This window comes from Ostrea edulis, chromosome 2 (genome assembly GCF_947568905.1).
Source record: "Ostrea edulis chromosome 2, xbOstEdul1.1, whole genome shotgun sequence".
Taxonomy (NCBI): domain Eukaryota; kingdom Metazoa; phylum Mollusca; class Bivalvia; order Ostreida; family Ostreidae; genus Ostrea; species Ostrea edulis.
The window spans coordinates 66,929,035-66,957,022 of record NC_079165.1 but is presented as its reverse complement, the minus strand read 5'-3'; the positions used below and the strand labels follow the sequence as shown (position 1 = coordinate 66,957,022).

At 37.9% G+C, this 27,988-nt stretch overlaps 2 protein-coding genes across 2 annotated transcripts; both read left to right on the top strand.

Annotated features, from left to right (window-relative positions):
* The first annotated feature begins 710 nt into the window (after positions 1-710).
* On the top strand, positions 711-4,969 carry LOC125680757 (heat shock 70 kDa protein 12A-like). The gene is made up of 4 exons (XM_048920518.2): positions 711-1,069; positions 1,779-2,018; positions 3,357-3,498; positions 3,640-4,969. The coding sequence occupies exons 1-4, from the start codon at positions 752-754 to the stop codon at positions 4,689-4,691; spliced, it is 1,752 nt and encodes a 583-aa protein (XP_048776475.2). The 5' UTR covers positions 711-751; the 3' UTR covers positions 4,692-4,969.
* Positions 4,970-5,102: 133 nt separating this feature from the next.
* LOC125680758 (potassium voltage-gated channel protein Shab-like) lies at positions 5,103-9,029 on the top strand. The gene is made up of 3 exons (XM_048920519.2): positions 5,103-6,675; positions 6,957-7,110; positions 7,823-9,029. Exons 1-3 carry the CDS (start codon positions 6,338-6,340, stop codon positions 8,837-8,839), a joined length of 1,509 nt encoding a protein of 502 aa, XP_048776476.2. The 5' UTR covers positions 5,103-6,337; the 3' UTR covers positions 8,840-9,029.
* The last annotated feature ends 18,959 nt before the right edge of the window (positions 9,030-27,988 follow it).

Sequence of the window (27,988 nt, the reverse complement as noted above, 5' to 3'; positions counted from 1 at the left end):
ATCACATATTCCTAATTACAATGAAAACTTTACGTAAAAATAAACCATTGCTTATGGTACACATTTCTTTGAACTGCTATTTATCAAATTGAAATTACTGGCATGTGATTGTCGTTGTTCATGACCCTTCTTTTATTTGGTGAAATTGTGCTGCACGTGCCGTGAAACAATGTACCGACGAGTGGTAGGAATAACACAGGTGTTATTATATACAGGATGTCGAGAATTTGGGCGTTTCATAAAAAGGTGTGAACGTCTGCAGGGAAGTCTACATACGGATATGTACCGAAAACACCAACGTATCATTAAACGACAATTACAAGAATTGAATGATTGATAGCTAATTTCTAAATAAGTAATGGGGTGGGGGCATGCATGCTGGCTAAGTGAAAAGGTTTTTGGGGTGAATCATTTCGGAAATTATTTCTTTGTTTTATCACACGGAGGTACACGGTGGCATCGACGGAGGTACAGGTGACATCCACGGAGATGCGCGGTGGCATCCACGGAGATCCTCCGTGGACTTCAATGTCTAGCTCGCGCGGAAAAATAGGACTTCAAAGGTGCCGACAATTTTAAAGGTCCACCGTGTTTGGGGCAAATTTGTTCCGCCGCGTTGCGTGGAACACGCATAAAACTCGTGTCGTGTACTGCTACCTACCTATCTATCTTTGATTAAAATATAGATTTTTTACACAATCGGTGTGCCGTATTTAAGTATTTCACTTCCTCTTTCGGTTATACGATAGCGATGGCAAGTATGAGCGAATTTAAAATAGTGGCGGCGATCGATTTCGGAACAACGTACTCCGGATATGCCTTTTCTTCCAAAAATGATTTCAAACATCAACCTCCGGTCATTAAGACAAGTTCCTGGAGAACAGGGTCGGGTACGTGCGATAAATTCATGAAGACACCCACTGCAGTTTTGTTTGATGACAACAAGAAATTTCACTCGTTTGGATTCGAGGCAGAGAAGAAGTACACGAACCTTGTACTGAGGAATAAGCATGAATCTTGGTACTTTTTCAGGAATTTCAAAATGCGCCTTCATCAGAAACAAACAGAGGTGAGTAGAGTGAATGCTGGGGTTTGTACGTGCAGTTATAAATCCCCGGACAAATTCAACAACAATTAATACAAACTCGACGTTAGTTTTTAAAACCCTTTTGTGATTGTCATTAAAAAAAAAGTGAAGTTTTTCTATTACAATGCTATTAAAGGACATGGACATGAGTTGAGCTGACAATTTTCAAATTGTTTTTTCATTTTTATTGTTTACAATGCTTAAACTTAAGTTTTTCTAATGATCAACCAAAATTTAATATCTGATGTTGAGTTACAAGTAAGATACAACACTCACAATTCTTTGTTGTGTAAACAAGGCTCATGCCATGTTTTTGTTTACATATAGATTGTCTGATATAGAAATTAGAATGTTTAAAACAAAATGAGACGTGTCAAACACTAGAAACTATTTGATTGTATTCAGAATTAACTTGTAAATTGAAGGGGAAAAAATTGCTTTAAATGAAACGTTTACTAGGATTTTAAATCGATGTAAACAAAAACACGGCACGAGCCTTGTTTACATAACAAAGAATTGTGAGCTCTTTATCTCCCATGTATCTCGACAACTGACATTCAAATTCTTGCTGACCAGCAGAAATACCTTAGTTAATCATTCTAAACATTAAAAACTGGGAAAATAAAATTCAAATCGTGTCCATGAATTGTTTTCTTGCTTAAACTTAATAAAGTACTTGAACTATTGACAGAGAACCAGGGATCGTCTCACGCTGGACTCAGTCCTAGAGGACGAAAGAGGTAAACCAATGAACGCTGTAGACGTGTTTAGCAACTCTATCCAGTTCCTAAAGGACCACCTTCTGGGAGTTTTGGTGGAGCAAGGAATGAAGGACAAGAAAGAAGCCTTTGAACAGACACGCTGGGTTCTGACTGTTCCTGCAATATGGACAGATCATGCCAAGGAGTTCATGAAAAAAGCTGCAATCAGAGTATTTGCTTCTATATTTGTATACGATATTATCTAGCGATTCCAGTTTAATGAACTGATTACAGGGGTCATTGAAAATTACTTTTCGCAATGATCAGTAAAAGTATATTTAAAAAGATAAAAAAAAAAAAAGAAAAAAAAGAAAAGAAAATAAACACGACTTCGTGTTCCTTTTTTAAAATCTTTTTCTTTTTACCCCCCCCCCCTCTCTCTCTCATACTGTATAAAATTTTTGGGATAATCTGTCCCTCCTTCAGGACGATAGAATATTTACAATGAAATAAATTTAATAAAAAGAAACAAACTAGCACCAGAACTAAACTACAAAGGCCAGGAATAGCTCAGTGAGAAACCTGACAATTTCTATCTATTTATCTCTATCTATCTATCTATCTATCTATCATCTTTGGTAATCAGATCTTCCAACACTGTTGGAATTCCCATGGGCACGAATTGTGCTCCTTTGTTAGCTGGCCTGTTTTTGTATTCTTATAAAGCAGAGTTTATTCAAAAGCTTCTGCATAAGAAAAAATCTCTTGTTGTCGCCTTTAACTCGACATTTAGAGATATATTGACAACGTTTTATCTATTAACAATAATCATTTTCATTCATATATTGATTCGATATACCCTGTGAACTCGAGATAAAAGACACGATAGAGTCCTCCACATCTGCTTCGTACTTAGATATTTTATTGAAAATGAATATCAACGGCATACTAACAACTCAACTTTATAACAAACGGGATGATTTCAACTTCTCCATTGTCAACTTCCCATATTTATGTAGCAATATTCCATTATCACTTGCATATCCATGGTGTTTATATCTCTCAGCTGATTCAGTACACTAGAGCTTGTTCTGCGTATGATCAGTTTTTAAATCGAGGCAGTCTATCGACAAACAAGTTGATGTTACAGGATTTTCAACAGTCTTGTTTAAAGTAAGAATTTCGCAATTCGATGGTCGTTATAACGATTTCGTTTGCCCATATAAACTATCAATGAGTCAAATGCTATTTGACGTGTTTCATACCGATTGTTAGGTCGTTGTTGGCACACTGATTTTGACTACAGATTAGTCCGTTTACCTGATCAAGACATAGGGCTCAAAGCGGGTGTGACTGGTCGACAGGAGATGCTTACTCCTCCTAGGTACCTGATCCCACCTCTGGTATGTCCAGGGGTCTGTGTTTGCCAAATTCTTTATTTTGTATTCCTTGTGGGATTTATGAGATTGACCACTGTTCGTTATCTTCGCCTTTCATGTATCTATCTACATGTATATTTTGTTTTATTTATCTATTTATTGGTATTCATTGTACCATCTGACTGACAGGCAGGTCTGCAAGAGGACAAGTTCCTTTTGGCCTTGGAACCGGAAGCCGCTTCTTTATGCTGTTCGTCTATGCACAACCAAAGTCCGGACGGGAGGAAAATCGTCATTCCTGGTACATTATACACAGTGTTAGACATGGGAGGTACTTGTAACTCATTCTCAGTTTGTATTGAATAATAAATCAAATAATCAAAGGATACAAACACAATGTCGATATTACATGTATAAGTCTTTCAGAAGTGGTGAATCAACAAGCTATTTTCTTTATTATTGTTGTTCATAGGGGGCACTGCAGACATTGTTACACATAAAGTTAGAGAGAACATGTCACTTGAAGAAATACACGCACCTGTTGGAGGAGACTGGGGAGGGATGCAAGTCAACAGCTCTTTCCTAAATCTAATCATTAAGCTGTTAGGAGCACCAATTTTGACTAAGTTTAAAGAAGAAAAATTCTGTGACTATCTGGACATGATGAGCGAGTTTGAAATCAAGAAACAGTTCGTTTCTCTTGAAAACAACGATGAAGTTGTACTTAAAGTTCCTGTGTCCCTGATTAAGTTATTTGAGGACGAGACAAAAGAAGAATTATCGGATGTCATTGAACAGTCAAATATGAGAGGTCAGTTAGAATGGACATCAGGGAGACTGATAGTTCAATCCGAACTCTTCAAAAGTTTATTTTCTGTTTCCATAGACAATGTTACGGGCAAACTGAAAGAACTATTTAATGAAAACGGATCCCGAGATGTGTCTACATTGCTGCTTGTGGGAGGATTTTCCGAATCTCAAGTGCTAAAGAAAGCCATTACAGACGCCATCACCGACAAACGCATAGTTATTCCTGATCAACCGTCCTTAGCGATCCTGAAAGGAGCAGTGATCTATGGTCATGCTCCATTGACCGTAAAATCACGAGTATGCAAATATACTTATGGTTTTATGGCTGTGAGAAGCATTGTGAACTCCGGCAGAAATATCCCGTTCAACAGAACTATTCAAGATGGAAATAGTGAAGTAGGATATTTTGATAAGCTAGTAGAAATTGGACAAACAGTAGAAGTAGGAAAAAACAATGTTACTAAAACCTACACCAAAGTTTCGCCTGACCAAAAATCAATGATCTTAATGATGTACACCTCTACCTCTAAATATCCAACGTCTGTGACAGACGACACTTGTTCCTTTTTGGGCGACCTTACCATCACTCTTCCCTCCGACCCGCACGCAGAAGTTACGGTGTACACGATATTTTCTGACACCCATCTGACAGTAAAAGCTGTAGAGAAGAAAACCAACCGAAATGTGACAGCTAAATTTGATTTTCTCAAATGATACCCTCTGTTGCAAGTGAATAATGTTCTTTTGTTTTTAAATCTTTGTCATGTCGAATTCTTAATTTTAAAACATTGAATGCGATACACATGTAATAATTTGTGGGTATCGGGTTTTGAAAATGATATAATGATCATTTATATAGCGCCTTATATGATCAAAATATCACGATGAGGTCCTTTACTTTTACATTTAGACTGAAAATAACTTTTAAAAATATCATAAATAGCCTAATATCGAAATCACAATATGTCGTGTAAAACAAAATTTGAATGCTACCATTAAGTTGTATTTTTGCAAGTAATATCAATATGTCGTGTGACGTAAGATGGAAAGTGCACTGCTCTCGTGTGATAGATGAATGCATTGGGCAGAGTTATTCTGGATACTGTTCTTGTAAAGCCATCCTTTTCTTGAGAAAGCAATAGTTATTATCAATAAACCCCAAGTCTTAGTTTTAAGCTGTTGATGTGAAATAATCAGCACCAGTGTCAAAATAGATTTCCGCAATTATTAATGTAATATACAGTGCAATGTTCTTTGTCTAGAGCATTGGTGTGTTGGTTTTGTAACGTCCCCTAAAGAATTTTTCTCTAATATGAATGAAGATGTCACCAGCTGTAAGCAAAGTATCAAAACTTTTGTCGTATACATGGCACTTATGCTTGTCGTGATTTGTCATCCGTTCACGACTCTGGCTTCTATATGATGAGTGTTTAGCGACGAAGCAGTCACTACCTATATAAAACGTCTTTGTTTGACACAGCCATGATACTAGCTAGGTGCGAATCCACCACCAAAAATATGCAAAGTTTTCATCAGACAATAATATTATAGGATACAGGATATGAAAGAATGGCTTAATTTCTCTATATTGCCCAAATCACAATGTACATAGATCTACCTCCGTAATACAAACAGACTAAACATTTATTCTTTTAGTGTAACATCTATCGGTCTTCCTGCACGCGTAACACTTAAACACAAGTTTCAATCCAACCCACTATGCTAAATCAATTTGAGAGCCGATTTCGATTTCAATGAAGCAATTTTGATATTAATTAGTATTATTAATTAGCATTGAAATTAATGTATTAGCTTGAGATAGATTTTGTGTATATCACCAGTTACCGGAGGTGGTGCCAAAGAGACAATGTATTCAAAGATTAGCTCTCAAATTGATCACAGCTTCGCCTGGTACATAACAATGGGCTTTTTGTTTGGAAGCTTGTTGTATAGGTGACTTCACAAGTGGCCGACTACTCCTGGGACATTAGTCAAGAACACCTTCCTAGGAAGTTTTTATTCATTTCACATATTGATCTCATAGATATTTCATTATAATAATGTATTGTGCACATTGAATCTGAGTTAAATGTCAGGTAAGCAGTCTGGTTCGTTGTTGCCTCCGAAAGATTGCAGACTATATATTCATCCTGAAATGATAATGACCATGGTAATCAGATATATTCAATGAGTATCTGTTTCCTTCCATCCATGCTTCCTGGAATGATCGATAGTGTATGCTCATGATCAAAGGGGTTAATATTTTATCAGCTGAATTTAAACCTCGCCGTTCTGTAACTGAGGTTGCAAGACAGCACATTTTATTGGGACGCCAGAGCAAAAGCATTTGACCATTAACGATGGACGGAAAAACACCAGATTATTCACAATCGTATGCTAAATACGGAAAATCTTCTTTGCTTGAAATTTATGTAGCAGGAACAAGATTTGAAATTCCGAAAAAAAATATTCTGAAGCATCCAGGGACATTACTGGAGAAAATGTTACCTAAACTGAATAAGGAAAAAGAAGGGGACGTAACCTTCAATCGCCCGGATGACTCTTTTAAAGCAATCCACAGTTTTTACCTTACTGGCAAGCTGCACATGCCATTGAATCTGTGTCCTGGGGAATTCGCGGAAGAAATGGAGTACTGGGGCATACAACCAGAAATTCTGGAACCATGTTGTCTTTACAGGTTAAATATTGTATTTTCTATCTTGTTTCAAGTATTTTAAACCCAAGAATGTCTTGAGAAATATTTTTAAAAGATTAGTTTACTTTGACACTAAGATCGGAATTTAAATGTTTTTTGCCTTACTTTTAAAATATTTTCGAGAGGAAGAGGAGGAAAGTGTAATTAAAAGAAGCAAAGTAGAGAATCTAGCATCAAAAACAGCGTGGTTGTACCTTTCTAGATTTTTCAATAACGGACATCGCCAGAGATTGAATTACTTATTTCATTATAATTTTTTGTAGATTTCTATCCTTCAAGCACCAGGAAGAAACGTCCAAACAGTTTCGAAAATCCATTTCCTCCACAACCCACCACGAGATTACTTCCGAAGGCTCCTCGTGGAGAATGCGGCTCTGGTTGATAGTAGACAACAGAGTTTCGTCACCGCTAGCCAAGGTTGGAAGTAAACTATATATCAGCTTAATCAAATGATAAAACACGTGCAGATAAGATGATGTAACTTTTATGTGTCGTGCAATATTCGTATCTAGTGATCAGTCATCCAAAAATTACTTTCTTAACCATTACTCTGATTCCACGCATAAATAACCCGAAGTTGAAATGAAAAATATGCTTGAGTTTCTGTGATTTCAGATTCTCCATCTTCAACTTCCAATATCTATGTAGCAATAATCCGTAATCACCTGCATATGGTGTTTATATCTATCAACTGATTCGATACACAAGAGCGTGTTCTGCGTATGATCAGTTTTTAAATCGAGGTAGGTTACTGACAAACAAGTTAATGTTACATGGATTTCAACAGTCTCGTTTAAAGTAAGAATTTCGCAAATTCTAAGGTTGTTATACTGATCTAGTGTGCCAATACAAACTATCATTGGGTCAAATGCTGTCTGACGTGTTTCATGCCGATTGTTAGACCATTCTTGGCACATTGATTTTTATTACGGATTACTCCGTTTATCTGATAAAGACCAAGGTCCCCAGCGGATGCGACCGGTCGACAGAGGATGCTTACTCCTCCTACGCACCTGATCGCACCTCTGGTATATCCAGAGGTCCGTATTTGCCCAACTCTTTATTTTGTATTCCTTATAGGAGTTATGAGATTGACCACTGTTCGTTATCTTCACCTTTCATTTTGCAGGTTTATCTTGCGATTACACTTCTGTTTGTTCTGCTCTCTTTGGCCTCGCTATCACTCAGCACGCTACCAATGTTCCAGCGGAAACTGACGATTTGCGAAACACGTGATCTAATATTTTACGACAACGAGTATGATGATGACGTTGAAGAGTATCTTAACACTCGTGTGGACTGTAGTAAAAATGCAGAAGAAAGTATACAGTCATATCTTGGTGAATACGCGAGCTACACAGACGAAGAATTTAACGAAAAGATTGAACAGGCGGAAGAGCAAATGCAGAACTCATCGTCATTTTCGGATGAGGATCTTGAAGATCTTAAACTAAGATCGAAACTCAAGAAAATAAAACTACCAAACAAATTTGCTCGTCTTCAAGAATTCGATTTAATTGACCTAATTGTCCTGGCAGTATTTACCGTGGATCTGTTCCTAAGATTGATAACTTGTCCCAGTATAGTTTCGTACTATAAGTCAGCACTGAACATAATTGATTCATTTGTCTTAGTGTCTGGAATCATCGGATATGTTTTGGAGAAATATTTGATCAACTTTACTTATGACAGTGGAAACTTGGATGTCTTGATATATATGCAGCAACTTCGTGTGTTTCGTCTGCTTCGAGTCGTCCAACATGTTGCCGCCATTGAAGTTCTCGGTTTTTGCTTCAAATCGAATTTCAAAGAAATAATGGTTCTTCTATTATTTTTATTTGTCGGTGTCAATTTCTTCGCAAATATGTTGTACTTTTTGGAGCAGAAAACTGTTTCCAGCATTCCACAAGCGTGGTGGTGGGGACTTATCACCATGACAACAGTTGGATATGGCGATATCTATCCAGTCACAGCAGGAGGGCGCATTGTTGGGGCCTTTTGTGCAATAAGCGGAGTCATTGTTCTTGCTCTAATTATTCCCCTTTTTGTCAACAATTTTATAGCATTGTATGAACTTGCGTATTTGTTTGACAAAAAGCAAAGCGTGGAACCAAAAGCAATGCAAGTGAAAGTGCGTCCTACTTGACAACTGAGTGCCCGTTATCATCGTTTGTCTCTAAGTACTATTTTTAATAACACTCAACTATGTTACAGTGACGTATAGCCCGATGGGAACCCTTTTCTCTAAATATAGAGACTTTATTTCAAAGGAAAACTGGAAAGCAAATGAATTTTGATTATATAATAAACAAATCTATATTTTTCGCCTAAAAAGATATGTGGATTGGTCAAGATGGTCTCTGATTCTGACCATGATATTTCATTTCAAATCGGTACAAAGAATATTGTGAACTAACAAAATTGACACACATGCTAAAATGCAAATATTTTCATTACATTTTTGATATCGGAATTCATTTTACAGTGAAAAAAATTGTTTCTAAAGAAATCTAGAAGAGAAAATTCTTGTGTGGATACTTCCCATCCGGTATACACTTTTAAAGTGAGGAAAACACAAAAATTGATGTCACAGTAATTCAGCATTTTTCAGAAAAATGTTTTTAATATTCTTTAAAACACCTATCAATAGAGAGAGAAAAATAATGGAGGTGATTATTGAAATCGGACTTGCATCTTATAGAAAAGGAACATGCTGTTCCGCCGTCATTGTGACATCGCATCGATTGTCCCATGCCTGTAGTAGTATAGTGTCTCGCCGGAACTCTGCCGAAATGACTACATGTAGCTCGTCCTGGGGTCGTGCACTATGTGCCAACATCCGGATTACTATTTCGACATCGTACATGTAAACCAAAATACCATTATACAATTAGTATGATATGCAGAGATATAACCGTGGAACATGTTGAATATTTGTACCATATATTAGGCTCGTGTGGTTCTCTGTAGCTCCAATGCCTGCTGTAAAACAGATTGGTACCATTTGCAATTAAGAATTGCGATTTGCATAAGCATGCATCATTTGAAAGTTTTATGTCTCTGACCAAGATTTGAACTCATGACCTTCTGCTGAAGGAATTATAGCTACATCTGCCACCCAAAAGCGAACAGCGAGATATCTAACTTATATGATTATAAAGATTGAGAATTGCAGGAAATGTAGTCCTACCAAAAACCACAACATTTTCTGACATAATATCCCATGTAAGATGGTACTTGAATAAAGAAGATACTCCTGCTTTACAGAAGATAAAAACGTCGCCGAAGAAAGCTTATAGAAAACATTACTGACTTTGATTAGATACAAAAATCACTTGAGCTCTCAAAGGTAATTTTAAAAAACCAAACGAAAGTCCACAAGTCTGGAATGGACTTGGAATCCTATTTATCATCCATCGGATTTTGTTACTGGATGATAATATCTCTATCTAGCGCGTGGGAGTTTATATATAGATTCATAATTCCTCAATAGCATGTGATATTATAAAGACTCAGTAGCACAACCACTAGATTTTGTAGTGTTCAGTTCAACATTGCTCTGCGATTACTTGTGGTTTTATAACACGAACTGAATTTTGTACTCTCTTTGTTGCACTCAAACAACTTTTAAAAATAATGTGTTACAGCGAAGAAAGCACGAGTCCTTTGTGTTTCCCATTACTGTAATTGATTTTACAGTGAATCGCTTTTGTTATTTCATAACATGATAGCATTTGATTTTTTCACGAATGGTATTGGATGAAAAACTTCATCTCGGAGACCGTTGTCCCCGTATCAATTACAATGATAACCACCGGCCGCAGCCATACAATTAAAGGGTATCAGCAATTGTAAATAACTAACTTCCTGTGATCAATAATAACGTAAAACTGTAGATATATAAATTTGACCTGTGTTTTTCGTCGACTACAACTTATTCTAACTGTCATCGAAAATTAACTTTTCCGATATTGTAACATTGACTTTGGCTTAAATAATCACCCACTGTGTGGACAATAAAGCAATTGGTGTTCTATCCCCTAACAAAAATAAAGGAAATTCGGATTAGGATTTCCTTATAGGAAAATCACTACAAGTCCATTTTTTCTCCAGATGAAAACACTCTCAGTATATTTAGAATGCGCCCTACATAACAACACGTTTTCCCCTCTCCTTCGATGAACCGTTTCTGGCACAATTGCCGTATTGCATTTTTTCCGCGGGATAATATTTTTTATCTTACTTCAACGGTTTGGTATTATGCCGCCAAATTTTTAATGGCTAAATCAAATTTTTGTTTAAACGTGTCTGCAATCATAACACGTATTTTCGCTAAAAAGGTAAGGAACTTTGCATAGCAGTTGTTTTTATGACAAAGTTACTTGTAACACCTTTCACTTGGGAGCTAAGCTAGGTAATCAAACTTATCTCAGTTGTTTCTGGTGACAGTTAAAAGTTTATAGATAAGTAATTAACTACACTGTTTATCAAATATTATTTTTAAAAACTTTTAGTAAAGTCAAATATACCAACATGCACAAAGACTAGGAGCGTTACCACAGCATGTACATGTCATGTTGTAGAGAGACTAGCAGCGTTACCACAGCGTGTACATGTCATGTTGTAGAGAGACTAGCAGCGTTACCACAGCGTGTACATGTCATGTTGTAGAGAGACTAGCAGCGTTACCACAGCGTGTACATGTCATGTTGTACAGAGACTAGCAGCGTTACCACAGCGTGTACATGTCATGTAGAGAGACTAGCAGCGTTACCACAGCGTGTACATGTCATGTTGTACAGAGACTAGCAGCGTTACCACAGCGTGTACATGTCATGTTGTACAGAGACTAGCAGCGTTACCACAGCGTGTACATGTCATGTTGTAGAGAGACTAGCAGCGTTACCACAGCGTGTACATGTCATGTTGTACAGAGACTAGCAGCGTTACCACAGCGTGTACATGTCATGTTGTACAGAGACTAGCAGCGTTACCACAGTGTGTACATGTCATGTTGTAGAGAGACTAGCAGCGTTACCACAGCGTGTACATGTCATGTTGTAGAGAGACTAGCAGCGTTACCACAGCGTGTTCATGTCATGTTGTAGGGAGACTAACAGCGTTACCACATCGTGTACATGTCATGTTGTAGAGAGACTAGCAGCGTTACCACAACGTGTACATGTCATGTTGTAGAGAGACTAGCAGCGTTACCACAGCGTGTACATGTCATGTTGTACAGAGTGCAAACAGACCCATAAAACATGTACTATGAGTGATGACAAGTGCAACTAAAAACTATATACGTTGATCACGGACAAGAAATACGACAGCAATAGCACCTCTATCCTGAATATAAAAAAGGACGTGACAACCAGGTAGGCAGAAATGAATTCTTAATTTTCATTTTAGAAAAGCAATCAGCAATCCCCTATCTTGTACAAAGCGTCATTCCTGACTTGCCACCCATAAACATCCATCTTGAAGAAAAAACATTATAGTCATGGATGATCTTGCAATTATTAACTGCATCAAACCTTACGGCTTTTCAACAGTTTATGCTCACGAAAAATGAACAAGTTTTTTTGACATCATACATAAATGCATCTTCAATAAAAATGGAACTTTAAAATATTAAAATGCTGTGATTAGTCATAAAAAAACCTATTGGAAAATCTTTTTGTTTCTACGCACAAGTACTCTAAAGTGGATTTTTACAAAGATGCTGGAGTTCCTCATCGACAATATCTATGTAGTCTTTAGAGACCAAACCTTCCAATAGTCCTTTGTAATTCCCATGAACACAAATTGTGCTCCTTTATTAGCCAACCTATGTTTGTATTCTTTTGAAGCAAAATTTAAGACAAAACATCTACATGCCTTTAACTTGACATTGATACAATATTCATTTTCATTCATCGATTTGATGTATCCCAGTGAACTCTTTAAAAAAAATCCCACAAGCACCACATATTGTTCTACATCTGTTTCCTTTTGGATATTTTACTGAGTGTTGACGTTAATGGCAAACTAACAACTCAACTTCATGACAAACTTCAGCTTCTCCATCATCAATTTCCTATATTTATGTAGCAATTTTCCAAATTGTCACTTGCATATTGTATTTTTAAGTCTCATAACTGATTCGATATACAAGACCATGTTTTGTGTATGATCAATTTCTAAACCATTACATTAATCATTTTACAAATTCTGTGATCGTCTTAATGATCTTGTTTGCAAATAGAGCGTGTCGTCTGACGTGTTTCATGAGTTGTTAAGCGTTCTTTCCACACTGATTTTGATTACGGATTCTACCTGATCAAGAAAGAGGGCTCACGGTAAATATGACCGATCAACAGGTGATTACTCCACCTAAACACCTGATCCCACTTCTTCTGTTTCCAAGGGTGTGTGTTTGTCGTGTTTTCAATTTTGCATTGTTTATAGGATTTATGAGATTGATCACTGCTCGTCATTTTCACTCTTTTTATTGAAATACTGTCCACAACAAGCAAAGACTTCCATCTCGCAGTTTGTTTTATGATAAGTTACAGAAGACCTTAAAATTTTGCGTCCACTGCAGAGATTCACTGAATTGTAAAATTTCCCGATAGTCCTACACCAAGCCACTGTCACATTGTTATGTGGTTGGGTACTAATCATAAATCGTATAGAATTGTAAAATTTCTAGTCTGGATCATCCTGACCTAGACTACCCACGAACGTTTGGACGCTTTCTTTAATACTTTCTTCTGAACTCAAAGCGAAGTCTAAATAGGCTAGTTCAAAAGTAATGTCTCCGCCTTTGGAAGCTGCTTTGCTTTGCTCTCTAAATGTTATATTTTCCACTAAAAAAAATGGACTCAGTGTGACCCCAACTCTAATTAGAATAATTTCACTTCCCTCTGGTTGTTCTTTATATGTCATACACGAGTTGATCTGATACGATTGTAAAATCGTTTTCTACAGCGTCCTCATCTTTTTGTTCTAGTTCAACGTCATTTAACGAAAAGTTAAAGCGTCCAGATGATACACACTAAAAGTACTTGTGCGTGTTTTTAGGGGGGAATGGGGGTAGGGATGTTTCGTATAGTAATTTGATACGAATTTTACGAGTGAAAAACATTTGTGACAATCTGTTGAAATATTGCGGGTTGTCTTGCATACCGGTATCTAAAGTGCAGAATGGTTATTATCATTTTCAATCAATATTGTCATACCTATATTATCAGAAGACAAGAATGTGCATTGATTCTCTCTCTCTCTCTCTCTCTCTCTCTCTCGGAATTGTTTAGACAAGCATCGTTACTTGTTAGAAATTATTTATAATGTGCATTAATCGCAAGATTGTTCGCCGATTGAACTAGATATTGACACGATTTCCTATGTGAATTATGAGTCTCCAACAAATCAATGCATTATCATATTCGTAATAGGAATTGAATATCATGTACAGGTGTAAATGTTCTGTTTAAATGATCAGAAGTTTTCAAATATATGTTGTCATTGAATTTCATATTCAATAACTTTACAACCTCTTTTAGAATAGAAAGTATTTCTCAATACGAACTTTGTCGGATATTACTATGGGTTGTCTTTGTATTTGCAAGCATATATGTATTGGTTCACCAGAGTTACATGTAGGTATTACTTCACTGTTAATATATAGGTATTACTTCACTGTTAATATATAGGTATTACTTCACTGTTAATATATAGGTATTACTTGAGTCTAGGGTTTGCTTCAGTTTAGGAATATAGGCAATGCTTCAGTTTAGATATATGGGTATTGTTTCAGTTTAGGTATATGTGTTTTGCTTCAGTGTAGGTATATAGGTATTGCTTCAGTGTAGGTATATAGGTATTGCTTCAGTTTAGGTATATAGGCAATGCTTCAGTTTAGGTATATAGTAATTTATTATCATAGGGGAGAACGTTCGAAGTTTTAAGAACTTGTGCCCAATCCCTTTATTATAAGATCTGGACAATAGATTATATATTCAAATCAAATCAAAAGGAATAAATATAGAGCGTCCATTTATCACAGTGAGTGGATACGACATGACAATCAACATACTATTACGCAAAGTGAACGGGGATAAGCAAAATTTGCATTTGATTATGATTTTCGAAGAGAGTTCTGGGAAGAAACGTTGATCCCGCTCTTCTGTCAGGAAAATATACAACCGTAGTCCAAGCCATTAGCTGCTGACAGTTCGAGAAAAAAATTCGATAAAGTTGTCGCCATTTATCGAAAATATTTAACTTTCCTATCGCGTGTTCAATTAGTAAACTGCAAACGAAAAATAGACAGGATATCTATCGGGGTCATTTGATATTGTATTGACCAATTCGATGAGATTGTTATTACTTTTAAATTTTCAGGAACACAGCTTTAAAGGGCAAAAAGGTTGATAGACCCCTTACAACGATGCACAAGCATGATGCATGTATTATTAACACATTTTGATGTTTATGTGACATTTCATATCTTCATAATAGTATATATTCGGTCTTAATCACTAATTTCGTGCGGACTTACTCCCTATTTCATATACACTTATATTACAAGAAATTTACTTTTGGCAACAATAAAACAACAATTTACATCTTTCCCCAGCAATGAAATACATTTACATCGATTCTTCAGTACTTTACCAACAACAGAACTCTTTCCCAAAGACGTTCTGGACAGGCAAACGCAATTCTTATATGGCATGCTTATTGTCGTCGCACATGTGCTCCTGTTGAGTAATGACCGACTATTGTCATTTTATTAAGGGTCATTGTAGGTAAGTCTAATATTCACCCGTCTAGCAAGAACATTCACTCAGTTTTTCCAAGTCTTCCTGTAATAGCGGGATGTCTACTATAGTTTTAACACTATTCCATATCTTAAAGGGGCATTGACACGATTTGAGCTGAACATTTTCAAATTTCATTTTCCCGTTCTTAATGTTTAGAATGCTTAACTAAGGTATTTCTAATGGTCAGCAAAAAATTAAAGCTAGTTGTCGAGGTACATGGAAGATACAAAGCTCACACTTCTTTGTAATATAAACAAGGCTTGTGCCATGTTTTTGTTAACATTAGTTAAATAAGCTAGTAAAAGTTTCGTTTAACAGATTTTGTAAATTTAGTTCACTCTAAACACAAACAGTTTCTCAGGTTTGTCACATCTCATTTTGTTTTAAACATGATATTTTGTATTATGTAATTTATGTGTAAACAAAAACATGACACGAGCCTTGTTTACATAACAAAAAATTAATTGTGAGTATTGTATCTCATTTGTAACTCAACAACTGATAGAGGAGTTGTTGGTGCAGGAGTTCCAACAGTCTCGTTTAAAATTAGCATTTCGCAAATTCTTTGGTCGTCATAACGATCTAGTTTGCCAATATAGCCTATCATTGGGTCAAATGTTGTCTGATGTATGTTTCATGCCGATTGTTGGACCGTTCTTGGTACACTGATTTTGACTACGGATAACTCTGTTTACCTGATCAAGATATAGGGCTCACGGCGGGTGTGACCGGTCGATAGGGGATGCTTGCTCCTCCTAGGCACCTTATCCCGCCTCCAGTATATCTAGAGGTATGTGTTTGCCCAACTCTCTGTTTTGTATTGCTTATAAGAGTTGAAATTGATCACTGTTCGTTATTTTCGCCTTTCATTTGAATTTTGGTTGACCATTAGAAATACTATAGTTAAGCATTGTAAACAAAAATGGAAAAATAAAATTTGAATTTTTTTTTTTAGCTCAAATCGTGTTCATGTCCCTTTAATGTCATCAACAAATATTGTAAGATTGCATTTCACTGGGTCTGAAATGACATTCGAATAGGTCAAAATCAAGGTCGGCCCGAGTATAAATTCTTGTGGTACTCCACTGTCAACTTCACACCATTTAGAGTCATTTCCATGTACTGAAACTTTCATATTTCTGTTTGTCAAAAACCTTTCTATCCAACTGAGTAGATTTCCATGTTTTCCATAACTTTTCAGTTTATGCACTAGGCGCCTTTACGGGACAGCGTCAAAGGATTTTTGATAGTTGATTTTTTTTATATTCCCGTTTTGTCTAATTGCAGTAATATTGTGCCATATTTCTGTTTCTTCATAAAGATTATTCATCATAATCTTTCATTATTCCTAGTTTTAGATATTTCTTCTTAACACTCTTACATAATTGATCTGTCATCTATTCAGGATGCCTTTTCTTTTTCTTAGTTCCTTTGATTGGGATGTGTTTGGTACATATAATGTCAATTTTATCTCTGAAAACATTTCCACTCTCCTCTGTATCTTTATTCTCAAGTTCACTATCCCATTCTGTTGCAAATAAATCTCTATTTATAGCCTTGCAGTCTCCTTTCTATTTATAGCCTTGTAGTCTCCTTTCTATTTATAGCCTTGTAGTCTCCTTTCTATTTATAGCCTTGTAGTCTCCTTTCCAGTAGTTTAAACTCCTTTGAAGACCGTCTCTTTTACCTCGGTTTAAGTGTGTAACTCGTATTCAAGTTAGACCAACATGATCCTTTTCCCTAGGGTGCTATTGATCCCAGATCAGTTATTATACTTTCACCAACAGTAAAAATTAGGTCTAGTATGTTGTCAGTCTGACCCTTAACAGTTCTGGTAGACATATTTACATGTTGACATCTTGAGTTTCGTCCAAGAATTTATAGTTCCACTTTCCTGCTTTTAGTAGAGAATGTACAATTTTAATGTCTTTTACATAAAGAATGAATATGCATGGAACTAGAATATTAAAGGAAAATATAAAACATGAAAAAAGAGTTGAAGATACGAAATAAAAATGTGGCGTGAGGCGGATTCGAACCATGGCAAATAATAATCACAGCGTATAATGCCTATTCTAAGCACAAGTAATACCCAAGTAAATATGTACCAGGTTTTCGAAAACAGTTCCCCTAGATTCTGTCGACTTTTCGTGAATTTCGACCCCAAGGCAGAAAATAACTTGATATAACAATGTGACTTTTCCCGAAAAATCATTTTTCCCTATAGGTCTATTCTTATGTTACCCTGAATTCATCCTTTTGGGGTATCATTAATCAGTCCCTTTAAAACCTACTTTAAAATGTAATAGTATGGATTAAAAGATAGTGGTTTAGATTAAAAGATAACGACACACAAGTTATCCTTTCACATTGATATTTGCTACAATCAATTGTCAACAACAATCCATTTTTTGCTTGGAGAAAGGGTGAACTAAATTGGATTTTTATATTTAAATAAAATAATCATGATGATAGAGACATTCTTTGAAATATGGACTTGCTTCTTTCGGAACAATGTATTCATGTTAACCGCCCAACTTCAAGAATAGCATATCATGTAGGAAGATTCCTTTTCTTGTAAAATACTTATTCTAAATTCGGAAAAGGACTTCGTAGTCCAGCTTGCATCTTTAAACATAATACGGAGGATAATACTAGTGACACGCTTTGAAAATATTAGCCCCTGTCTATCACATCAAGGACCTGGTCGGAAAGGTAATTTCATGGAGTATCTGATCTAGTCCACCAATTGACAGTTGACTCTTGTGGAGAAATGTTTTTTTCACAAACAGTATCCCTTTCGAAAAGTAGTAAATTATTTCCCTTTAAGATGAAGTTGAATGCATGCTCAATGATATTTCCAGGAAGCCAGTGTCGAATCCGATCTCCAAAACGTATAATGTCGATAAATACACGTGTGATTATTCAGCATAGTTCAAGTATGTCATTGAGGGAGTCAGCAATATCCTAGTTCCCCAAGATGCTGACGGAGAGACAGTCGCACTTTCGGGTGGTTCATCTGCTTTGGTCCCCACCTGGACTCAGCTCTCACGTATGACTCCTAGTAGCTATTTGCACGCAACAGCGGCCATGTCCCGGGAAACCGCTTCGACTGGCGGGCTAATTACGTGAGGGTAGCCGACGGGTCTCAAACCCTCAGCGATCTAGGGCTTGCCTACCTACTCATGCGGAGTCTGGACTCCGGCGGATTGTGGAAGAAACCTTCATGGTTCAACGGAGAGGAAGGCGGCTACAAAAACTCACTATGGAGTGATAAGAGCAGGATGAGGCACGTAGATTATCCGGGTCATCCACTGCATCCGTCTCCATCTCCAGTCGTCTCGACAGTTCTACCACTGAGTACAGATGGGCTTCGGACGAGAGAGTGAGGTCAACACTGCACAACTCTTCTTCACTTTAAACAAAGTCACATCGCATGTCAACAGTTATCCGTCATCACCCCAGCCCTGTTGCGAGAGAGGCGAGCGACGAAGCAACATGTGTGGGTAAACTGGAAGTCTCATGACATGAAAAGCGGACTAGTAAAAGTGTCCCAAACATTGCCTGCTCCACACCACCTTATGTAGCTTTCCGCGGCTGACGGGGGTACCCTCAATGCGATCGAAATAATAAGAAACAAAACAATAAAACAAGCAACATACCTCTCAACCTTGCTACGTGGAACGTCCGTACGCTTCTCGATAAGAACGACTCAGACCGTCCACAGAGACGTACAGCTCTCATCGCAGATAAACTCGCCAGATACAACATCGACATCGCTGCCATAAGTGAGACAAGGTTTGCTGGAGAGGGTGAACTCTGCTGCAAAAGAGACACAGGCTACACCTTCTTTTGGTCCGAACGTGGAACCAACGAGAGACTGTCGTTGGCAAACTAGCTGGCTTACCTAAAGGAGTGAATGGTCGCTTCATGACGATGAGACCCCCCCCCCCCTGTCTTGTGGACAAACTTTGCCACCAATGTCAGCGCCTATGCTCCCACAATGGTCAATCCAGATGAGGTTAATTAAAGAAAGGTTTTTTGAATACTTGAAAAATGTCGTCACCTCTGTCTCCAGCGCAGAAGAGCTCATAATTCTTGATGACTTTAATGCGAGAGTTGTCCGCGACCACACCATCTGGGGTGATCGGAAAGCATGGGGTTGGCACTTACAATAGCAGCAATCTACAACTCATTCAGACCTGCGCGGAGCATGGCCTCCTGATCACCACCACTATCTTCCACCTTCCTACCCGCAACAGGACATCTTTGGATGCAACCAAGATCCAAACACTGGCATTTTATTGACTATGTAATCGTCAGAAAGTGGGACAAGCAGGATGAACGAGTCACGAAGGCCATGTGAGGCGCAGAATGCTGGACAGACCGTCGACTCATTGTCTCTGAAGGCAAACTCCATGTTCAGACGTCCTCAGGCGTGAAATAAAAAAAATTAAAAAAAAACGTCAACAAGTTTTAGATCCCCGACGTTAAGCAGTCGTTTGCTGAGACCCTAAACCCCGTGTGGAGACTGTCGTGTTGAATGTTCACGACGTTGCATTGAAGCAGCCCGGATCACACTCCGTGATACGACATACAACTCGATGTCTGGGACCCGTTATCAGGAAGCACAGGAACTGGTTCGACGAAAACTGCACAGAAATCCAGCAGCTGCTCAAAGAGAAATGCCGATTTTACAAGGCACACATCGACGATAAAAAATCAACAACAAAAACAGTGCACTGAGGAACGTGCGCAGCATCATTCGGCGAAAACTGCGTGAGATGCAGAACTCCTGGATGAGCTGATGAAATGCAGGGTTTTGTATACAGGAATAACATGAAGAATCTCTATTACGTTCTGAAAGAAGTCTACAGCCCTACCTCCTCTTGCACTCCATTACTCCTCAGTACAGATGGATCAACAATGATCACAAACAAGGAGAAACCCCTCAAGAGATGGGCAGAACAATTTGACAGGGTGCTGAACCGTTCCTCCACCATCAATGACAAAGCCAATTATCGGCTACCTCAGATTCCGATTGATGAGACGCTGGATGCCTAACCAACCTTGAAAGAGATTCAGCAAGCAATCAGTCATCTGTCCAGCAGCAAAGCCCCTGCTGTAGACGACACCTCAGCTGAAGTCTACAAAGAAGGTGGTGTGGTATTATCGGACAAACTCCATCAACTCTTCCAATTTGTATGGCAGCATGAGACAATTGCACAGGACTTCAAAGACGCATCCATTGTGCTTCTTTACAAACGTAAACTAAACCGTCAGGTCTGTGCAAACCACCGTGGTATCTCCCTACTCTCCATTGCAGGCAAAGTCTTCGCCAGAGTTCTACTAAATCGTCTCATCACCCACTTTGAACAAGGCCTCTTACTTGAAAGTCAGTGCAGCTTCCTGAAAAGACACGGAAGTGCAAGAGAAAAGTCAGGAACAAAATACGGACTTGTACTCTACTCCACCTATGTCGATTTGACCAAAGCCTTTGATACTGTTGGTAGAACGGGTCTGTGGAAAATAATGGTAAAGTATGGTTGCCCAAGGAAATCCATCGCTATTGTACGTCAACTTCACGATGGAATGCTGGCTAAATTCCAAGACAACAGAGATACTTTTGCACCATTCTCAGTCGGGGAGACTTCTGCATCGTTCTCAGTATCCAACGGTGTGAAACAGGACTACGTGGATGCTTCCACCCTGTTTAGCATGGTGTTCTCGACCATGCCGAATGATGCATTTAGGGACTCAGACATAGGAATTGGCGCCAGATACCGATTGAATGAATGGTTGTTGTTACATCTCGTCGAGAATTTTTCACTCATATTGAGATGCCATCAGCTGTAGGAGTAGAACCACATATGCTTAGCTCTCAGGGCCGTAGCAGTGAAGGTTCTTTATCGTTATTGGACCTCCGTTTTTAAGGTAGCTCCACCCTCATGTGACTTATGAAAGGTGAAGATAACGAACAGTGATCAATCTCATAACTCCTACAAGCAATACAAAATAGATAGTTGGGCAAACACGAACCCCTGGACACACCAGAGGTGGGATCAGGTGCCTAGGAGGAGTAAGCATCCCCTGTTGACTGGTCACACCCGCCGTGAGCCCCATATCCTGATCAGGTAAACGGAGTTATCCGCAGTAAAAATCAGTGTGCCAAGAACGGCTTAACAAACGGTATGAAACACGTCAGACAGCATTTGACCCAATGCGAGGTTGTATTGACGAACTAGATCGTTATAACGACCATAGAATTTGCGAAATGCTGACTTCAATCGAGACTGTTGAAATCCCTGTACCATCAACTTGTTTGTCAGTAGCTTACCTCGATTTAAAAACTTACTATACCCAGAACAAGCTCTTGTATATCGAATCAGTTGAGATATATAAACACCATATGCAGGTGATAATGGAATATTGCTACATAAATGTGGGAAGTTGACGATGGAGAAGCTGAAATCATCCCGTTTGTCATACAGTTGAGTTGTCAGTTTGCCGTTAATGTCTACTTTCAATAAAATATCTAAGTATGAAGCAGAAGTGGACGACTCTGTGGTGTCCTTTATTTCGAGCTCACAGGGATATACCAAATCGACATATGAATGAAAGCTATCATTGTTAATAGACAAAACGTCATCGATATATCTAAAAGTCGAATTGAAGGTCACAGCGAGAGATTTTTTCTTCTCACGTAGAAGTTTTTGAATAAATTCTGCTTCATATGAATATAAAAACAGGTCAGCTAACAAAGGAGCACAATTCGTGCCCATGGGAATTCCAACAGACTGTTGGAAGACCTGATCACTAAAGACCACGAAGATATTGTCAATGAGGAACTCTAGCATATTTTTTATTTCAACTTCAGAGTACTTGTGCGTGGAATCAGAGTGGTGTTTAACAAAGTAAGTTTTTGAATGACTGATCACTAGATATGAATATTTCCGTTTTCCGTTTTTGTTGAGGAAGCAACTGTCTATGATGTCAAAAAGTCTAGTCTTTAATTTATCGTGAGGAATGGTCGTGTATAGTGTTGAAAAGGCATAGGTTTTAATGCTATTGATTTGGGAAAAATTCTGTGATTTATCAATATTAATGATTGAATGTGGAAAAACTATTAATTTCCACTATCGGTGTTTACAAACAACCGCGTCACTCTGCCATTTCAAGTGACAGTCACGTGACCAGTTCAAACTTTCAGATCATCGGTGGTCTTATCTGTGTAAAGCTGTGTATTTTGTTACACCAGTACCGTGCCATAAGTTTAATAGAAATAAAAATATCAAATACCTTTTAGCAATTTGTTGTTTTACGCTCTTACAGCCTTAAAATTAGACAGTTGCTTCTGAGTTAATAATCATGTTGGGATTCCCATGATGCGTGTGTGGCTATTTATAGACATTTAACAGTGTATAATTTATGCGTTATCTGGAATACCTCGGGCCTTTTACCGAAACACTGTTTTGTGTGAAAAGCCCGAGGTTTTTGGGATGATTTATATATGTACCACACTATATTTACTTCCTAAATAATATTCTCATTGTTTTCTTTTACATGCAAATGTTTTCAAGCATGTAATTAAGGGAAAGTTAATAACTTTATAAACTCATTAATCTGCTGTGAAGTAATTATGTACAAAAATAATACATAAACATCGGGTCATACAGCTTTAATATAGCTTAATTTAATTGATAACCAAAGAAAATGTGTATGTTGCCACCCTTTTTAAAATATCAGACATACAAAAACAGAAGTATAGGTCAACATCAGGAAAAATCACACATTTTCGTAAAACAGAATAATAAAAAATGCATAAAACTTGTTAAAATGACAATTTTTTTAATGTCAACAGTTTGGAAAAACTGCTAATATATAAATATGTATAAATTAATTGTGGATATTAGGGAAATGATTGTATAATAGACATACAGTAGAGGAAATACCAGCATAGGAGTTATTGCTCTTGACAATAGTTTTTGCATTATAAATAATTGATTATGTACGGAAAATATAAACTTTTTCATTATCAATAGTATACCATTTTTTTTAATTTCATCCAGTGAATAAAATTCTTCTGAACGATATATTTCTTTCATGAGCAAAGTTTAATTTAATAAAGTTTTTTGCAAAAACCTATGACATCACACGAAGATCAATCTACCTTAATGTCATATCCGAAAGCGAAGGAGCAATCACTACCTATTTTAACGTTGTGGGTTAGACGCAGCCATGGCATGAGTGGTACTCAAACTCACGACCTACCGGTTACGAAACGAATGTTCTACCACTAAGCTGCCGCAACCGGTCGTTATGTACCGATTAGACGGATCAGCCTTCAACTTCAGAAGACATCAAGCAAAAACTAAGGCTACAACTTACACCATTATTGAAATCGCCGATGACTGCACCCTCACCGCTGCCTCAGAAGCTGCCAGCAGTGCAGTGTTGACAGGTTATCTGACGCTAGCAACAACTTCGGCTTGATAATCAGTACGAAGAAGACTAAAGTGATGCATCAACCTGCTCCAGGGAAGACGTAAGTTGAGCCTAACATCAACATCAACTGATAGCTACCGAACGCGGTATAAAAATTAATCTACCTCGACATCACCCTATCCAGAAACGTCGCATTGATGACGAGGTCAATGCCAGACTTGCCAAAGTCAGTGTCGCACTCAGCAGACTTCACAAGAAGGTGTGGAACAGAAAAGCTATCACCACAGAGACAAAGATCAAGGTGCACTGAGCCATGATCCTCACTATACTGCTCCATGGATGTGAAACATGGACTGTCTACCAACATCATGCAAGAAAGCTGAACCACTTTCACACCACAAGTCTAAATGGCAAGACAGGATACCTGACACAGAGGTGGTGACCAGCACTGGCCTGTCAAGCATTTACAATATCCAGATGCAGTCCTAGCTTCGCTGGACAGGTCATGTGGTTTGCATGTCAGACCATCGGCTTCCTGATAAACTCCTGTTTGGCGAACTTCAGGATGGAAAGCGCTCTCGAGGCCAGAAGAAACGCTTTAAAGACACCCTAAAGACCGTTCTGAAGGCCTTCAACATAAGCCTCACCACGTGGAAGCAGACAGCCCAGGACAGAGACATATGGCGATCAGCTACATGTATCTACAAAGTTCTGTGAAGCAATCAGAATTTCGTCAGCTCAGCAGAGCAGACAGGCGAGGAAGAACAGAGCCAACAGGTCACCTGAAGCCGCAACCATTGCCTGTCCACACTGCCAGAAGAAACAAAGCCAACAGGACACCTGAAACCGCAACCATTGCCTGTCCACACTGCCAGAAGAAACAGAGCCAACAGGACATCTGAAGCAGCAACCATTGCCTGTCCACACTGCCAGAAGAAACAGAGCCAACAGGACATCTGAAGCCGCAACCATTGCCTGCCCACAATGCCAGAAGAATCTTCGAGCGCAGATTGGCCTGCTGCGTCATTTGCGTACCGACCTCCCCCGACCTCAGGATGACTAATTTGGTCTTCGTGGAATCGACGGACAACAATACAGTTCCGCGAAAGAAAGGCTATTTATTCCCGGTTCGTCTAGGGAAATAGGTTTTCTCTCAAAGAACTGGAATCTTGTTGGCTCCCTTAATGATATGATTTAAACCAGAATAAAACAATGTTTAAAACCCATGATTGTTGTCGTTGGCATAAACATAAGCATAAACTGGTTCCAATTATACGAGAACAATGAATATTTATGATGTAATTGGAACATATCAGAAGTTTTCATTAGATAAAATAAAATTGCTACGTGTTCTGAAAAGTTGAAGATAACAGTGATAAAATATGAATAAGTCCATCTAACTGACGTGCATTTATGCAGGGAAATCAGTCATTTTAAGATGATTTTTAGGAAATTGGCAATTATATCCTAGAAATATCTTTCGTGTTTAATTATTACTGTAAATTTTATACTTATGATTAAATTCCCATTAGTATTCATTAAAAAGAAATAGGGAGACTCGTTCAACAGTTCAGGTATGGCCATAACCTTAAATTGACACAGGTAAATTGTTTCATCTTAGATGTCCCATTTGTGGTCTACTGAGAGTTTAATTATTTATGCTTATGATTGAAATTTCCGGTTATTGTCCGATGTGGATGGTAGACGAAAGAGATCTGGGAATATTCAAAATCGATTCGTATGGTGGCATATTTATGCCATCAAATGTCTGATAATTATGTCGCATTGTAAGGTAATTATTTTTATTATATGATTGAATAATTCCTAGCTCTCTAATTGGCTGAGACCCAACAATGTAAAAATCATACTACGTTATGTTTACCCGTACGTGACCTTCCAGGTGAACATAAGGAATTATTTTTTCCACACAGGACCAAAAATAGACCTTCCAGGTGAACATAAGGAATTATTTTTTCCACATAGGACCAAAAATAGGTTGTTGAAACTAAAATTAAAGCAAAGAACAATCTTGAAGGGTTTTTTAATCATTTAATCATATAATAAAACAATTATTGCTGTTTTTGAGGTCAATACGATGATTTAGACACCTGAAGAGGGCTCGGTGAATATTGTACTCTTCAGGTGTCTAAATCATCGTATTGACCTCAAAAACAGCAATAATTGTATAATGTCGACTTGTCAGCTGATGATGTCGGTTTGTCAGATAATGTTGTTCACTTGTCATATATAAAAAAGTTTTTTGAAAAGGTAAATTGCTTTCACATTCAAAATGTGTCATCCACTTAACAACATATTGATCTGACAAGCTGAAAAATATGGCATGTCAAACGTTGCAATATTGATCTTTTTCATTTGTATTGTATAATTTTCTATTTGTATTTTATATTTTCCATTTGTATTCTATATTTTTCCATTTGTATTCTATATTTTCCATTTGTTTTGTATAATTTTCCATTTGCATTCTATATTTTCCATTGGCATAGCATAAATTTTCATTTGTATTGTATAATTTCCATTTGTATTGTATAATTTTTCATTTGTATTATATATTTTCCATTTGTATTGTATAATTTTTCATCTGTATTGTATCCCAGGGATTGTTTATTTTGATTTGTTACGATGGATTTCATTAGTTAATGTTGCTTTGAGAATTATTTACTGATGTAGACGTGCTTAGAGCACAGGGCCGTAGCAAGGAGGGTTCTTTAACGTGCCAACACCTGCCGCAACACAGGATATCTGGTTATAAGTTCATATCGGAAAGACCCGTGATTCTCACTTTTAAATGCCGAGTGCTTGGCAAAGGAGCAATCACTATCTATGTTTATGTCTTAGGTTTGGCAATGGCAGGAGCGAGGCTCGAACTCACGACCTCCCGCCCACAAACCCAGCGATATATCACTGAGCTACCGCAACCAGGTCCATGCAGGACTAGTTATTTTTAAAAATACGTAGCTAGCAATGGTGAATCCAGCCCCCCCTTTCAACATGGTCTTATTTTTTTATAGAACTGTCCAGAAAAGCATGCACATTTTATTTAGTCAGAATTCAGTAGATTCAGGGGACTTGGGCCCTTGGGTTTAACATCGAGCTTGGTTTGTTACAACTATTCATTGCTTTAATCTTGAGTTATCGTTTATCGAATTTGGTAATGCACGAGATGTTGAAGAGGTCATGTTCAGGAGCCACGTTTCGCAGGAATGTGCCATATTTGCTAAATGCAATGACGTGACCCCCCCCCCCCCAATTAATTGTTTTTATGCGCCTATTGTAATCAGCACATTCAAACTAGTCCAAGACTGATCTAGATAATTCTGAACGAAAGGGTGCAGTAAACTGCTGGATGCCTGGCGACTGTCTTAAGACTTCTAGTGAGTCCAGGGCAAAGCCTAGGTGGGGGAAGGGGGGGAATGGGCAAAGTCCCCTGAAACAAGTGCGTTCTGACAAAATAAAAGGTACATTCATGCTTTTTTCGACATTTTTATACAAAATAAACAAAATATCATATTTGTGAAGGGAGAAGGGGGGGGGGGTGTCGCCCAGCGCGAGATTCGTCATTTCTAGCTACATACATGTATGTTCAACTAGTCCTATATGGAACCGGTCGCGGTAGTTCATTGATATACCCTTTGGTACGTTTGGTGGCATGTTCGAGTCCTACTCGTGCCATGGCTGCATCAAACCTTTAACGTAAATATAGCTAATACTTCACCAAACGCATGGCTATTTAAAAGTGAGCATTACCGATAATGTGACCTTAAAAGCAAACACCCCGTGTTGCGACTGGCGTTGGCACGTTAAAGAACCCCCACTGCTACGCCACTGTGCGCTGAGCATAGTAAGTCTATTTGTGGTATGTCACCGGCCTACAGCTGGTGACGGCTAAATATAAATGGGACCTAAACGAATGAAATCCTTCGTAACAAATCAAAATAAACAATTCCTCGCATACAATACAAATGAAAATTTTTACAATGCAAATGGAAATTATACCATGCAAACGAAAAAATTATATAATA